General features: G+C 46.6%; 1 protein-coding gene across 3 annotated transcripts in view; it reads left to right on the forward strand.

Annotated features, from left to right (window-relative positions):
* LOC139349289 (glutamate receptor ionotropic, delta-1-like) overlaps positions 1 to 17,282 on the forward strand; it is a 397,115-nt gene that overhangs the window by 263,560 nt on the left and 116,273 nt on the right. For all 3 annotated transcript variants that reach the window (XM_070989916.1, XM_070989918.1, XM_070989919.1), the window contains one exon: positions 9,567 to 9,772. In XM_070989916.1, the coding sequence (XP_070846017.1) occupies positions 9,567 to 9,772 (206 nt within the window). The remainder of the gene's footprint in view (positions 1 to 9,566; positions 9,773 to 17,282) is intronic.

Below are 17,282 nucleotides of genomic sequence, written 5' to 3' on the forward strand. Positions count from 1 at the left end.
AGGACGAGCTGATGAGTCTCGCAGCCTGAGGACAGAAGCTGCTCTGTGGGCTGGCGGTTCGGCCGTGGATACTTCTGTATCTGTGGGCAGATGGCGGCAGGGTGAACAGGCTGTGGCCGGCCTCTCCGAAACCACTGATGGTTTTAACCACCTTCTGTCCTCGGCTGGACAGGAACCACACCAGTGAGTGGTGTTTCCAGTGAGCGTCCTGTCTGTTGCTCCTCTGTAAAAGCCTGTGAAGACCATCACCATGGACTCCTGTGATGGGCGCCTTTTTGCTGTTTTCTGATTGATGAAATATTTCGTTTTTGCACCTCCAGCTTCTCCACGTCGTCCCTCTGGTTCTTCAGGTCAGGACAGGCTCTGCCACATTTTGCTGCTTGCGTAGAAATGAATTTGGTTGTGGTCTGAAAATAAGACACGGCACCGGGTGGTTTCTTCAAACCTAGAGTGAATAAAAACATCTGTTGGTGCAAACACAGAGTCTTTGATCCCGTCCAGCACAAATCTTACAGATCTATTTTAGGCTCAGATCTTGGCTGAAAGCTGATAGACGACTTCACGCTGTTCAGAACAAGAGAGCTAATATATTTGAAGCTTTGAAGGGCTTAATGACCCAGGAATCACATAATATGACATCATCAATAAATCTCTCAGTTCTGGTATCGTTCCCACTGCTTTTAAAACAGCCGCGGTTGCACTCTTAATAAAAAGACCCAACCTTGACCCACAAACTCTTTTTCAATTACAGACGGATCTCAAATCTCCGCCTCGTGTCTGAACTGTTCAGAAGGTTGTTGGCAGCCAACTCTCTCCCCGTCTACTCAGTCTGTAATAACCTTCTTGATGACTTTCAGTCCGGTTTCAGACTTAAAACTCTACTGGAGCTGCACGAAGGTAACTAACGACCTATTAATTACACTGGAGATTTCATTTGTCTTGCTGCCATTAGAGTTAAGTGCCGCCTTTGACACTGTGGACCCCGACATCCCTCTACAACGTCTTGAGGACCTCACTGGTCTCGAGGGACTCGCTCTTTATTGGTTCCATTCGTACCTGACGAATGAAACATAACTCATAATGTGTCTTCTTGCTCAAAGGTCAGATATGGTGTTCCACAGGGATCTGTACTCGATCCACGTCGTTGGCCTACCTTTGACAGCAACAGAAAGTCTCCAATTGGTCCAGAAAACCTGCTGTAGTCCTCACAAGATCAAAGAGGATGCATCATCTAACACCAGTGCTGATGTCTCTGTTGGCTACTGGTTCAAAATCCTCCTTCTTACCTGTTCGGCTTTAAATGTTGGCCCCCCCGTCATGTCTCTCCAGTCTCATGTTTACATAGACTTCAGCGCATCCTTTGCTTTCCCGTGAAGCCGGATACCTAACTCTTCCTGGATTTGATAGGAGCTCTTTTGGTGGTTGAGCCTGGAGCTCCACTCGTCTGGAAAAACCCTCCACCAACATTCAGGAAGCGAGCTCTGTTCATAACTGAAAACACATCCTGAGACATCGCAGTGATCTCCAGCTTCCTCCCGCCGGCCGCATTGTCATGTTGACACTGTTACCTGTGTGTGTGTTTGTGTGTGTGTGTGTGTGTGTGTTTGTGTGTGTGTGTGTGTGTGTGTGTGTACTTTTCATGCAGTATTGCGTGCTTCCTTTCCTGCCGTTGTTTTCACTGATTTATAAAGTGTTTTGTCCGCATGATGGACAGGAAGCTCGCTGGGGACGGTGTCCAGTTTGTCCATAAAGATCAGTGAAGGTCAAATTAGGTCTTCTTACAGTGAACTGTGTGTGTGTGTGTGTGTGTGTGTGTGTGCGTGTGTGTGCTGCAGTGTTTTTCTCCATCTTTGTTTCCTGCCCATTAGTTACCAGACTGTCAAAGGTTAGAGCAGGTGTGTGTGTTTTATGGATATTCAATAGAGAGAGACACCACAGACACGCACAAACACACACACACACACACATGCAGCAGGAAGTGTGTGTTCCAAAGCTAAATGTCACACCTGTCGTTGGCGATGTGGATGAAAAGGCTCAATTATCCGTCCTCACAAACACACACAGTCCTCTCTCTCTCTTTCCTCTGTTTTTCCTCTCTCTCTCTCTCTCTCTCTCTCTCTCTCTCTCTCTCTCTTCCTCTTCCTCTTCCTCCTTCTGCACACCCCTCTTTAATTTCTCCGTTCTTCCTCGTAGTCTCTTCAGGATGTGTGGAGGTAATTAAAATGTCCTTTCTGATAAATGAACTGAGCTGTCAGGGAAATGCCTCTCGCTGCATCACAGATTTTTCTTTTCTGCATTTGATTTCGGCTTCATGGTTCAGCGAATCTGCTTCATTAGTGTTCACGCTGGCTCTATATGCTCAAACAGATGCGTAACAGCAAATGCAAGACTACAGAACACACATCAAGGCGTTTGCACACTCCAGAGGGCAGCAGAAAGGAGTCGGCTTTAAGCAAACGAGTCAAACATGCTGCTTTCAATTAAATTGCAGTTGGATTTCCTCCTCAAATTAGGAGGGATTTCCTCGAGTCCAGTGCTCTCTCTGTGGGGAAGAAAACATTCAAACTTCAATAAATTGCATGGCAAATGAATGGAAACGTGTTGTTTTTCAGTGGAGTTTCATCAGATTCTCTCCAGCTGATGGTGCATCTTCACTGAGACTCGATGCTTTGAATAAAGTGTGAAAAGGTTGGATGAAGTTTTTAAGCCAACAAAGATGAAAAAAATATTATTTTGACCGCAAAGAGAAAGATTTGTTTCTCTGTTTCGCTCAGTCTTTGACCTTCAAGTTTGAGCATCAGTGTGCAAAATAACCTGATTTGAAATATTCTCAGCATGAGCCAAAGCACGATGTTCACTCCCTCCTGTTTGTCTCGACGACGTGCAGCTTCGTTCAGGGTTTTTCACTTTTTTCACAGTTGTCTTAAACGACAACGTTCTCGTGGTGTTATGGACGCCTCCTCCTCAGACAGATGTTTAACATGATGAAGGTGTGAAATCTCCATCAGACCAGAGTTTCATCATGTCTGTTTTTTTAATTACAACTGAACTAATGAGTATTTGCAGCCTGTAGGCTTCCTCCTGTGATTAATCCACACGTGTAGAACAGGAAGCCAGTCGCAGAGGACTGTTGACTGCCGAGAAACTGAGCTCAAACGCTTCACATGTGGAGAGAGGCAGAGGAAAAAAGCAGGTCTGCAAATCCACCTTGTGCGTCACTGCTGGAAGTAGGTGGATGCTGCAGCGCCCCCTGTGGGCCACATTTGGAGCAGGTGCTAAGACTTCCGGTTTGCACAAAAACTAATTTAGGCTGAGTTTTATTGGAGGGACGAGGGGCAGAGATACTACACGAGGTGACGCTGGTGCTGTGAAAACAACAGGAAGTTAGTTTGACCTGTTGGACACAGTCAGCAGCTGCAGCACAAGCTCATGGAGATATTTTAAAACCTTCATGCCCACTGCGTCAAAACAGCACTTCTTCTCTGAGTCATACTGAGTCAAATCTGAAAACACAAACACGACATATTTTTAGACTCAGTGTCTTTCCAGAGGATGTCAAAACTGCACAACTTTCCATCCACATCCTCTGATAGCTGCCTGAACCTCCACTGGTACACTGCTAACAGCTGCTAACAGCTGCTAACAGCTAATGCAGTGAATCCAACACGACACTTCCTGTTTACATCCAAACATACATGTTACAAAGGTCACGCTTCAGCCACATTGAATATTTTGAGTCTAATGTTTGTGTCACAGAGCAGTGAAACTGGCTGCACCCTTACACAATGACTCTGCTGTCGGTGAGGAGTTAAAACCTGCTTCTGGAGTTCAGGCTAAGACTGGCTTCAGCTCAGGTGTGTGTGTGTGTGTGTGTGTGTGTGTGTGTGTGTGTGTGTGTGTGTGTGTGTGTGTGTGTGTGTGTGTGTGTGTGTGTGTGTGTGTGTGTGTGTGTGTGTGTGTGTGTGTGTGTGTGTGTGTGTGTGTGTGTGTGTGTGTGTGTGGCTATTAATTTATAACATTCTTAATCATTATTTTATTTCCTCCAACCCACCAACTACCTGCAATTAGTCAGGAGGGTTTCCTGACCTCGACCTGGTCGGCCTGTAGGTCAGAGCCGAGCGCGCAGCGAGCCGTCCAGCTGATTAAAATAACTGAGAAACTTCCTGTTTATGCAGATTTAAGTTTGGATGGTTCATTGCTGGTTTGCAGAATCTGTTTGAGGCTCATTTTTTTAATATTTGCAGCGTACTCAAATTGTCCAATTCAGATTTAAGCTAAAAACAGATTAAAATGCTGTATGTTTACAAGTTAAGCAGAAAAATAAATTCAAATTATTTCCATTTTTTCCCATTCGAGACCCCCTTTTTAACTTTATGCTCCATAACAGTTTCTAAAAAGTCAAAGATTGTTCATTTCTGACAGTGTTGAATTATCCTGAGGGCGGAGTGTCGACTGGTCAATCAGCTTCCTGCTCTAAACTATCGTTATTATATCGGCTTTTAAAAATCTGCTCTCGGCCAACCTCAACTTTGAGCTGGTATTTCTGGCTCCGGCGGAGCTTCGACACTCGATGTTCCAGGTCAGAGAAGGAAACAGTAGCCAGGAGCGAGATAAGACACCTGTAAGGTGCAACCTGTCATCTGCTGCGAGTCCCACGTTAAGCATTGAGCTTCATCACCGTCACTGAAGTGCAGCCGCTTCCTTCCTCTTAGATAACAGCTGTTTAAGTGCTCATGAGCAACGTGTCCTCAGCTGAGAGTATGCCACCCGCAGGTCTGCTTGGCAAAACAGAAAGAAATGAGTAACTGGGGATGCAGCCTGTTTCCCTCAGGCCTCACCGGCACACAGGAAGTACAGCTCACTGAATATTTTCAAAAGAAAGCTCAAAACGTCTCTCTTGCACTTTTGTGCTTTGCCTGATAAACACACGTCCAAGTTAAGGACAAGTTATTTTTATCCAATCAGATTCTCCGCTGATTGAACCTGACAGCAGGTGTGACTGGACGTGAACGAGTCCCATCACGTCAGTGTCACTCTGCTCTGGACAGAATCAGCTGAAGGCTAAGTGTTGATCCTGTGAGTTGTTGTTTCGAGGCAGCGTTGACATGTATTGATCAGTACTGATTAAGCATTGATTGGTACATTTGACACTCGTGTCAGTGTCTGTTGACCTCTGAACGGAGCACTTGGATAGAGCAGTTTGTCATGACTTTGATTTTGATCATAGAGTCATCAGCCCGGCCCCGACCAATCACAGATTGTCGGCTTTCATGCCTCTGGATGACTTCCCTGTCCCACCTGACTGTTATTCATTCATGGGTGTTATTCATGTGATGTAATGCTGCTGACCTGAGGGTGAGAGTTAAATGTTCACAGCTTCACTGAAATCAAATAAAAGCACTCCTCTTTTTACCGCCCTCCACTCTCATTGGTCGATTCGGTGCCAGATGAAAAAGCCTTGTCGGCGTGAGACGTCCCAGATGCTGCTCTGTTTGTCTTTGACGCACTACAACAACAGCTCCACGGTTAATTTAGTCCGAATCTTCCTTCAGATCAATAATTAGCGTGCCTGAAAACACGAGGTTGTACTTTAAAATGAAAAATTTAGGCAGCTCTTTATGTGTTTTTGCAACTCGTGCATGATTTATGTCACCGCTGGCCGTTTCCCAAAGCATAACGTGGTGTTCCTGTGTTCAGCTCTTTAATTAGTTTTTCATATCTCACTCTTTCATCCCTCTTTCTTTCTTACCTTCATGAAGCATCACTTTCCTCTGTGGAAATCACATTACACAGAAGCAGTTAGACAATCCATCACAATAAACATCATTTCTGTTGTTTCTTTGTTTGGTTGTTTGCCAGTAATGCAGTGACGCACCTTGTATGTACAACTGCAGCCGCACACAGAAACAATGTGTGAGTATTAAGTGTGATAGATTAACTGAAGCATGCTCAGTTCTCAGTCTATACTGTGCCATACATTAATGTTCAGCAGCGTGCACAGGGTCAGGGTCAGGGTCAGGGTCAGGGTCAGGTTCAGGGTCAGGTTCAGGGTCAGGGTCAGGGGTTAGAGCGCATATATTATTTGTTGTCCGTGGTGTATGGAGTGTTTCTACGTGTCATGTCGCACCCACGTCAGGCTCAGCTGGAAAAATACGCCAGCTGATGAAATTTACACAGAAAAATACACGATTCACATTTAAATTTTCATATTACAATATTGGCAAATATCACCTGTGTAGATAGCTGCTGCTCAGCGACACAGCGCAAATGTTAGGAATCACCAGCAAACTGGCCTCTGAATATTTGCGGCGCCTGAGAAAGACCACGTATTTCCATGTCGTGTGAATCTAAATTAAATCTGAGGTATTTTCGGCAGCCAGCGGTCTACCTGCCAATTTCTACCCACTGCAGAGGAGAGATTGGTGTGGCTCTGATGGAGGGAGATAAGTGCTGGCTTTTGTGCTGAGAGACGAGTACGTCCCCCACAGTGCCTTGCTCAAAGTGCCTTTGGAAAAATTGATGAGAAACTGCGGCTGGCGAGGAGCTCAGCAAATTGCTTTCAAGTCCTTCCACTTGTGTTGTTCCAGCGCTCGAGCTCGAGAGACGGAGGGATTATTTTTCCAGCAGATTTCTTTGGGGGAGCGATGACAGACAAACGGAGAGCAGGTGGATGGAAACACAGTGACGGCCGCAGACGGCGGCAGGCTGTGGATGGATGCAAATGATGGTCATGTGGCTGAAAACAGGGACGTGTTATTTGGTGTGGATGCTGCCTGTCGAGCAGGAGGAAGGTATTGATACGGCGAGGCGGTGAAACCAATGACTCCAGCCAGCAGGCACTGTGAGGGGGCTGGCTGGAGGCCGCCCCCCTCGTTAGCACAGTGACCAGGTCAGGCAGGAGGGGTCGTTTTGTTAAACATGTTAGTCTAGTCTGCCTGACTCATTGATCTGAAACAGGCTCGTGCAGGTAAGAAGCTCCAACCTCGATCGCGGCTCTGAAATATCAACAGTCTGACGGTGCTGTGCATCGATAAATCCATGCCGCCGTCTGGTGCTGAAGCTGCATGGATGGATTTTTAATTACGCCTTTTTTCCCTCAGTGGAAGAGCGAGAGGATCATAGAGACACACTGCTGCCTGCAGTATTCCTATTAGATAAGATAAGATAAGATAAGATAAGATAAGATAAGATAAGATAAGATAAGACTTTGTTTATCCCAAGCTGGGGAAACTCGCCTGTTACAGCATCATTTCCTGTTAATGTTCCATCATGAGATCCATCTGTTGGAGTGAAACAACACATTTACTGTGGTTCCACATTACCTGGTCAGCCTGTGACGCCTTTCTTAGCTCCATAATAAAAGTTCAGGGACATCACGCAGAGATACGTCCTTCAGACAGGTGTGATAACATTTGTCATGACTTCACGTTTGCACCTACGGCTGCAGGTCGCTGGAAATACTGACCGTTTTCTGAGAAGTTCACTGTTCAGTTTGTAAAAGATCAGTCAGTCGGGGAGATTGCAGAGCTTTAAGTCAGAGCAGCACAGACGACATGAAAGCCTTCTTTCACCGTGGATACAGTAAGCTACGACTTCAAAGCACGTTTTCGAACACGCAGTCTGCGGCTGAGCATCGAGCAGGGATTTGTATTTTAACCTGAAGGCGTACCTGTAGATAACAGAGAAGCCACAAACCTGCAGCAAACAACGGACCTCAGACTCACAAACTTCTGACCAGAATTTCAAACCGCATCCAACAAAATGTACGGGAGTCTGAGGCCTCGGCAGGAGTTTAAGTTCCTCTCACATCCTCCAGGAGGAGATAAAGACTGATTGGTTGACAGATGACTTGTGGACGGCTGTTTGGATGAGCAGATTAACAGATTTCACGATATGAAAATATGCACAGAGATGGTGAACTGATGCCTCCCACAGAGCTTCGCCTCAAGCTGCTTTGAAATCAGTGGGAAACTATGAATAACAGAAGAAACCAGTCGTTCCAGTACAGACAGTAAGTGGTATTTCCCCTCAAATTTACTGGAGGGGAGAGGGAGGAAGACTGACTGACGGAGGAAGAGATGGGAAGTGTAACAGTGACGAGGGGGAATAGTGAACGTGAAAAAAGGGAACGATGAGGATGGTGAGATGAAACAACTTGAGTGAAAAAAGAGAGTGGCAGTCAGGACTCAGTACAAGCTAGCTGTCAGTGCTAATAGACAGAGAAGGGGGGGGGGGGTGTTCAGGCCAAACAACCTGTCACCAGCTATAACGGAGCATAACGCAACACAGCTGCCTTGTCTGAATGTCAGAGAGAAACTTCTCTGGCAGCTCGGAGGACAGAGTCTACACGATGTCCTCAGATGGACAGACGCTGTCCGCCTCAGCGGCACGGCCACAGGAACGGAGACGACGGGCAGAGTCAGCTCAGATGGCGGCTTTTTGCCAAACTCTGAGGATCTGTTTCTGTCCTGCTGCTCACAGGACGCTCAAACATGAAAACAACTCCTGCAAAGACTTGAATCAGCTCAACCTGAGCAGTGATTGACGAGAGCGAAGGCGTTCATCAGCTCACTTTAAGTCAGCGTCTTAGAAACTTGGAGGACTAGTGAGCAATAAAATGCTGTCAGATATATATTTTTAAAGCATCTTCTCAACAATAATGTTGAAGGAAACTGCAGCTTGTTATAACTTTGGCTTTGTGTTTTCAGGGTTTGGCAACGGTTCATGATCACGCTGTTCTCATATTTGTTGACATTGTTTAAAATATGTCCAAACACAAACAGTCAGACTGTCGATCCAAGATCAGAGAGGGTACAGTGTTATCAGAACCGATGACCAAAACTATGAAACTAAAGCCAAGCTGTTAGCCATGGTTTAACTTTGAGCTAAATGGGCAGATGAATCAGCCTAATGTAGAAAACTACAGGAGCCAGCCAAGTGAACAGTCTTTACATGTCTGTTCCTGAAAGGGATGGGCTCACGTGGACAGATACGACCAATCACAAGACTCTGCTGATGACATGAAACCACGACATGAGAAAACTTTACTTTTATTGTAAACACAATCCTCCTCTTCAGACATGTTCTGAGGCGTCTTGTACCATCAACCTGGCCTCACCCTCTTCTTCTTCTTCTTCTTCTTCTTCTTCTTCTTCTTCTTCTTCTTCTTCTTCTTCTTCTTCTGTTGAATGTTCTGCTGCACTGTCCCTTCGTCATTGGGTGAAGGAGGCTTCGAACGACTTGGTTGAAGTTAGGAGAAGGTTCTTTCTGTCCTGCTTTCTGTTGTCAGTGACAAGCCTTCAGTTTGCTTATAGATCACTCAGCTAAAGTCTACTGATGTAGCAGGTGGTGTTTGCATTGAGCCTTACAGCCATTTGCTGGAGGTTGAATAAGTTGGAGGTGAATGTGTTCAACAGGAATAATTCATTTCTATCAGTTGTGTGACAAACGTCTCTCAGTGATGACGCTCTCTTCCAGTCCTGGGGTTTTGATATGTCTCTGCACTTGACAGCTCTTTGTGATGACAGCTCTGATGTGATATTTGACTCTTCTTCCTGTTCCTCCAGACATTCGGGGCCTGCAGGGTTTCCTGGACCAGACGTCCCGTCAGGGCGTGGACGTGGCCTTGCAGAGAGTGGACAGGAACATCAGCAAAGTCTTCACCAACCTCTTCACCACCATGAGGACCGAGGAGCTCAATCGGTACAGAGACACCCTACGGCGAGCCATCCTGCTGCTCAGCCCCCACGGAGCGCACACCTTCATCCAGCAGGTCGGTCCACATCCCTTTATCGGCTGAAGCTCGTGTTTATGCAGGGAATGAAGCTGCGTGTGTGTGAGCAGATGAGTGTGTGTGGGACCAATGTCTGTTTGGAAACGCGTGTGTTTATATGGAGCAAATGGGTGTGTGGAGGAGTAGAATATGTGAGGAGGAGCTCTGCGTGGAAGCAGAGCAGTGAAGAAGCACATATGAGAAGCTCCACTAATAAGTGCACATGGGGAATGACACGCAGGAAATGAATGTGAATGAGCACACGTGTTTTATTGGAGGGGATAACGGCCTTATCACGGACCCCTGCATGTACACCACAGCGTACAAGTAATTGTACATAAGCATTCACTGCAGAATCAGAAGAATGAGAAAAACACCTTAGTGCGGGAGTGTTCATGCATTATTCCGAGGTGGTTAGCCCCGACGCTAACCTTGGAGTCACGTCACATAAATTGCTTAAATTAGCGACTTCTACATTCTACAGCGTTTCAGTACCAGGTGATAAAAGCAGCGTACAGGTCCTGCAGAATGAGCTGAATCAGGTCTGTTTTACATTCGCAGCCTCTCTGCCAACAGTCTGTTGATGTGTCTGTAGTTGTCTCCACAAAGATATCGTCGGTGTCAGATCCGCCTGATATCTCTGGCTTCGGCTGCTCTTAATTTAAAGGATGAGCGGTAGGTGGGAATGACCTTGACCTACCTTGACCCCACAGTACAGAGTGTGTCTGTAGGTCGGTGTTGATGTGGGACAGATGCTGAATGATCATGAAGTATTTCAGGTGTATTACAGGAAAACTACAGGCAGTGTTGTGTGTCTGTGATCCTCTCACTCTGATCATGTATGTGTACAAACTGCAGTTCTTCAGCACCGAGGATTTATCAGTACACAGTCGAGTCGTGGTCAGGGCCGTCGATTGTAACCGTCACAAAACTCAGTCAGTGAAAGGATCGATGAGTCGGACGGACGAGGCCGACGTAGCCAGCAGAGCAGCTCCTCTGTCCTTGTACTCGACGCAGAGGTCACATGGTTCAGGGAACATGTGAGTGCACACACAGTGAGTGTGTATGTGGATTAATAATGACTGCATGACAGAAACAAGTGTGTGAAGAGATGGAGTCTGTCTGTCCACACCCTCCACTCACTGCCTGTGGTGTGTGTATGTGTGCACCCAGGTGTAAGTGACCACCTGGAGTGACAGATGGAGCACACACACACACACACACACACACACACACACACACACACACAGAAGCTCGTCCAAGGGGATGCTGAGTTTTGCTCAATATTTATTACCTGTTTCATTTTTCACCACGACTCCTGTCCGCGGATCAGGCTGGTGTGTGTGTGTGTGTGTGTGTGTGTGTGTGTGTGTGTGTGTGTGTGTGTGTGTGTGTGTGTGTGTGTGCGCGTGCGCGTGTGTGTGTGTGTGTGTGTGTGTGTGTGTGTGAGAGAGAGAGAGAGAGACTGAATGCTTTCATTTATTCACATGGTGTGTGTGTGTGTCCTAGATAAAGAGTTAAACTTTAGAAGACACCAACAGCTGCTAATTTTTACTGTGATCAGATTCAGAGAATCATCAGCTCATTGATTGATTACTGATTGTCATCATGAAGCTGCTGCAGTGTTACAGCGTGTGAGAAGTGCATGTATGCGCTTATATACTGTTGTACATAGACAATGATGGGGTAAAGTTACCTACGGTACATCATGCGTTACCTAACAACAGTAATACAAACTGTGCGTCAGTGCTGAGAAAGGCTTCGTCTGCAGTGTTGACTTGTAAAAGTTTTGGGGAGTTAAGCCATGTGGAAAATGCATTGTGGGTAGTTTATGGAAAATAGAGCATCTGCAACAAAAACATGGACCGACAGCTCTGATGTTCGAATCCCAGCATCCGCTGAGGGAGCGCGGAGGTGGCTGACATCCATCTGCAACACTTTTGAACGCCCTTGCATAAATTACCATCATTTTGGGCACAAAGAGAGCGAATAATCATCGACTGCGCCCTGGAAAATGTTTCCGAATTGTGTGACTTTAGTTTAATTTGTTTGACTCTTTTGTATCCTCGAGATGTTTAATGAAAAGGGGCAGAAGGAGGCGCCAGCAGAATTTAATTACAGTGTTTGTATGCGAAGACTGAGCCTGTGTGCGGATGTGTGTGTGTGGTGGGGTGGGGTGGGGTGGGGTGGGGTGGGGGGGTGCGTGTGTGTATGTGAAGATAGAGAGAGGAAGATTTCCCTCAGTTGACAGCAGCAGGCAAAAAGCTTTTTGTACAGGGACATGTACTTCTGTGTGTGTGTGTGTGTGTGTGTGTGTGTGTGTGTGTGTGTGTGCATGCGCCTCATGTCTTATTTATCTTCTTTGTGGGAGTGTGTGTCACTCAGCCCCCATGCTGCCGGGAGACCTCTGACCTCAAAGACACACACACACACACACACACACACACACACACACACACACACACACACACACACACACACACACCCACACCTCGCCTCATTCATATTGACGTCTTGGGCCTCCTTCTTACAAATCTCTACCTGCCAGGAGTGTGTGCGGTTCTCTGTGTGTGTGTGTGTGTGTGTGTGTGTGTGTGTGCATGTGTGTGTAGCAGGCTTTAGACTGCCAGTCAAGCTGCGTTGCCATGGCAGCGGGGTTAAGTATTAATGCAGCTTCCTCTCCTCGTCTCGCTCTCAAGAACAGGCTGTTATGACTTGATTAACCGCACACACACACACACACACACACACACACACACACGGAGGTTACAGTAAAATGACCACATGAAGTGTTCGCGACATGTATCCAACGACATGGAGCAACAGGCCGGAGAGACGCGACGTGCTCACAGCGGCGTTTTTCAGACGCAGAGGTCGACCTTAAAGGGTCATTTCACTGTTTTAGACGAAGAACTACGGCTCAATGAGCGTTGATCCCATTCTGGAGTCGTCAGGAAGTAAGAAGGCAGAAACGTGTTTTTACACTGAAAGAGCTGCTTCTGAACATCAGATCTTCTTCCTCTCCTCAAGTCTCCCGCATGCTTCAGTTTATTCATTAAGCTTTATTAAACCCTGCAGGGACAGATGGCGCACTCGCAGCCTGGATGGTCAGATTGATGGCTCGCAGCTCGTCAATCAGCCGCACCTTTAAAGCGTCTCACTTTACCTCCTGTGGAGTCGCTTTCGCCCGTTTTCCTCAGGAATACATTCAGAAACTGTGTACAACTGCCAATTTTGTCTCGCGAGCAGAGCAGAAATCACAGGGAGGAAGTGTGTCATTTCTGACATGTTGTCATAGTCCTGCTGTCGTCTCAGTGGTCAGCCGCTGCTCTGTCTTATTAACAACAGCAGGAGGTGGAGGCTTCAGCAGGAGGCGGAGGCTTCAGCAGGAGGCGGAGGCGGAGGCAGCCTCCTATACGCTGACCTACGCCTGAAAACAGAGAGAAAGCAGAAAACAGGCAGCAGGAGGTCGGCCGTCAAAGTATCGGCCAAACTGAAAATGTGACCTGATGAAAAGTTCTTACTGTTTCATCGTCTGAACGTCCGTCCAGTGGTAGATATTTCCCTCATGCATGTTATTTTAAGACAAGATAAGATAAGATAAGATAAGATAAGATAAGATATTCCTTTATTAGTCCCACAGTGGGGAAATTTGCAGTATTACGGCAGCAAAGTGGATAGCAAAAAATAGAGGGCATCGGTGAAAAAACATTAAATAGCAAACAAACAATATAAACAGGGAATATTGAGAAATATGAGCAATTTAAACAAGGAGAAATATAGAAACTAGCAACCTGGTGTGGGGAAATGTAAAATATTTGAATTGAAAATAAGTAAAGTAGTGGATGTAAACGTGTGTGTTTGGTTTCCGAAGTGTTTTCTAAGTAAGTTACTGCACACAGAGCGAAGTGCGAGCAGTAAAATGTAACCTGGCTGTTTATTAGAAGCTCCTTCCTCAGTTTGAACAGAGCTCATAAAGCTGATTTCACCTCTCAAGCTTAACCATGAGCGAGCACACAGAGCTGTGAGGGCGGGCGTTTTCTGTCTTACGACAGTGAAATGTAGCTGTTCGGTTTTAGGTTTGACTGCGTGTGTGCGTGCGTGTGTGTGTGTGCGTGCGCACGCTTTTCTCAGGTATATCTGTCTAATAGTGTTAATGTCTAAAAACGAGTGGGAGGCTTTGGCACTGAAAGAAATGGCTTCTGTGTGTGCGCATGTGTGTGCGCGTGTATATGTGTTTGTGTGCGTGTGTGCGTCTTGACGCTGAAACATTCATTAGCACCCAGACATGGCGGCGTAGGAGGGTGAGACTGAGCTGAATGAAAGTTGCACTGTTCAATAATGTCATGGAAATGTGTTAAAAGCTTTGGCAAGTTTTTACACACACACACAGATTCAACACACACTGGCTATAGATTTTTCTGCCAGGACTTTTTCCGTCCTGTTTCCAGTCGGTCTGCTCAGACTCGGTTCACTGGAGGCTTTGGCCTGATTTGACCTGATCTCTGAGATGTTACTGTTGCTTTCACGTGATTTCGGGTCTCTGAACTCACCAAATTATGAACACACTGCCCTGAAACAGCGTGTGATCCAGAGAGAGTCAGAGTTATGTGTGTTTCCATCAATCGGTTTGATCTTCATGGTTGACTTGCTGCAGTCTTTAGTCGATGCAGTGCCGTTTTAATTTGTTTTTGTTGTTGTGTCGGTGAGGAGCCCATGAAGACTCGCGACCACTTCGTGGAAGCTGATGGCGGTCTATTAAACATCAAAGTCAAGCAGTGCTTCTCCTTCTCCCACAGATTCAGAGGACGGACGGAGGTTTCTCTGTTTACTCTCTCAGTTACTCGACCCGCTAACTGCGAGCATGCTCATGCAATGCTAACATTAGCATGCCGACAGACTGAGGCTAGACTCGAACTTGACTGTAAATCGTAAACAAATACAAATAGTGCAAAGGAGTAAACGCTGAATGGGTAAAGGTTATTTCTTTATATGCGTGCAGTGGGAGGTTATGTGCAGTGTATGAGTGTATTCAGCCTGAGGGTTCATAGACGAGTGGAGCTGAGCAGCAGATCATTGGAGCTTTCTTTCACTTGCTGCCTCCACCACCAGCATTAGGAACACCAGCAGCCAAAGCCGACCAATCACAGCACTTGTCTCCACGTGATTTCTCTGTAGCCACAGTAGTAACGTGCTAAACGTCAACATGACGTGATGCGGTGGCTGTTACCATCATATTTGTAAGCATGTTAATATGCAGAAGCTAGCATATTAGCATTCAGCTCAAAGTGGAGCTGAGTTCAACAAAGCCCACCGTTCAGAGGATAAACCCTGTGGCGCCACCTTCAGGACAGACCTCACAGGTTTCATCCACCAGCGGAGCAGGAAGGAGTTATCTGACTGTGATGTTTGTGTGTGTGATGGTCATCACAGCTTCACAGGAAGCTGATGTGGCTTTTAGACTTTCTGTCTCTGCATGAATCACAGTCAGCTGTCAGTTGACTGTGAGAATCATTATCAAGTGTGTGTGAGCCCAAGCAGGGAAATTAGCACCAGCCGCGCACACACACGCACACACACGGTTACACACTGGGACAGTCGGGTTTCTTCACAGCTGAAGCTGCCATGTTGCTGTGTGCTTTGACAGTTTTAATGTGTCATCAGCCGCTGATTTTAGCGACTCTTCCTCCTCCTCTTCTCCCTTCCCCTTATTTGTCCGTCCTTCGTTACCTTTCCCCCCCTCCTTATCTGCTCTCCCCTTCCTCTCCCCACTGTCTCCCCTCTTTTTGACCTTGTTTCCTCCTCCATGTTTTCCTCTTTCTGCTCCTCATTTCTCTCCTCTGGTCTTTTTTGCCACCCCCTTTCTCTCATGTTCTTCCTGTCCCCTCTCTCTTATTCCTTCCTTCCTTTCCTCCTTCTCATCCCCTCATCCCCAAACTACCATTATGCCTCTCCTCTCCCCCCACTCTCTCTTCATTTCCTCCCTTATTTACTTTCCTCCTCTTGACCTCTTTCTCTCTTGGCATCCCTTTAGATCATATCTGTCCTCCTTCCTCTCCCTCTGCTTCCTTCTTTCCTACCCTTCACTTTCTTTCCTCCTGTCTAATGTCAATATCATGACACACACACACACACACACACACACACACACACACACACACACACACACACACACACACACACAGTCTATAAATCACTGGTGGAGTGAAGTTTAGATTGGGAGGCGGGACGAAGCCCTCAGTAGCCAGGGGAGACAGATTGACTGACAGGATCCTATCAGACTGCTGAGCAGTGATGAGTGACACCTACACACACGCAGCCTCTGTGTGTGTGTGTGTGTGTGTGTGTGTGTGTGTGTGTGTGTGTGTGTGTGTGTGTGTGTGTGTGTGTGTGTGTGTGTGTGTGTGTGTGTGTGTGTGTGTGTGTTTTACATGTCCTCGGGGCAAAAACCCTCCAACAGCAAATTGAAAATGACCTCAATAAACACAAACACCAACCATTTTCTCCCTCTATCACCCCGTCTGGCTGAGACACACACACACACACACACACACACACACACACACACACACACACACATTCAGTCATGTTCAGTCACCCAGTTAAAGGAACATTGCGTGTTTTTTACCTGCCGAGTCTTATTGGCAGGAAGCTGCATCACATCTTCACACTGACTTCATAGCTGTGTTTTGAAAAGTGAGTCACCGCCTGATGTCACTCGCTTTGTGTATGACATCAGTGACTCACTGTGTCCTCATGCGGGGCCGACAAATGTCAGTCCTACATGAGGACACGGCGAGGCAATAAAATGAGTCGACTTAAAGAGAACAGAGTTTAGCTCAGCGTGAAGCCTGAAGATCTCGTCCGTCCAGTCGAGACAGAGCCGTCTGTCTTCAAATTAGCATCCATGGCCCTTCCAGAGCAACATGAGCTGTTGAACAGTTGTGCACTGGTGTTGTGATGGTGCCTGAATGCTTTTCCTGAATGAATGAAACAGGAAACGAAGCTGCGCGCCCACATGTAGATCAGGGTCTCACCGTTTGACTTGCAGCCTTTTATTCCACAAAGCTCTCGCCAGCCACTCAAAGCCTTCTGAGACTTCCTCGTCTTTTGCCTCTTTCTTGGTCATTCCTGAACTCTTGGTCTCTCTTTTTGTCTTTTTTGTCTTCCTCTGTCTTCCTCAGCCTCTTCACCTCCGCCTCCGCCACCGCCTCTGAGCTCCCAGTCCGGTCCAGGCATAGTCAGCTAGCCGCACAGCTAACTGAGCTAACGAGCTAACAAGTAAAGCATGAAGTGTGATCCAGGTTCACTGACACAGGTCATGTGTGGCCTAAAGCCTTACACACCTGTGTTGAGGAGATCGAACCCACATCATTCAAGAAGAGGCGTTTGGGCTGCAGAGTGGGAATGACAGAAGCACCATTCAGAGTGCATTCAAAACGCTTTTGAAGCCAAGTAGCTAAACAATGTTGCCTTAAATGCTTTTATTTTTCAGCAAAGTCACAAGTCA

This window comes from Chaetodon trifascialis, chromosome 21 (assembly GCF_039877785.1).
Source record: "Chaetodon trifascialis isolate fChaTrf1 chromosome 21, fChaTrf1.hap1, whole genome shotgun sequence".
In the NCBI taxonomy this organism is placed as follows: domain Eukaryota; kingdom Metazoa; phylum Chordata; class Actinopteri; order Chaetodontiformes; family Chaetodontidae; genus Chaetodon; species Chaetodon trifascialis.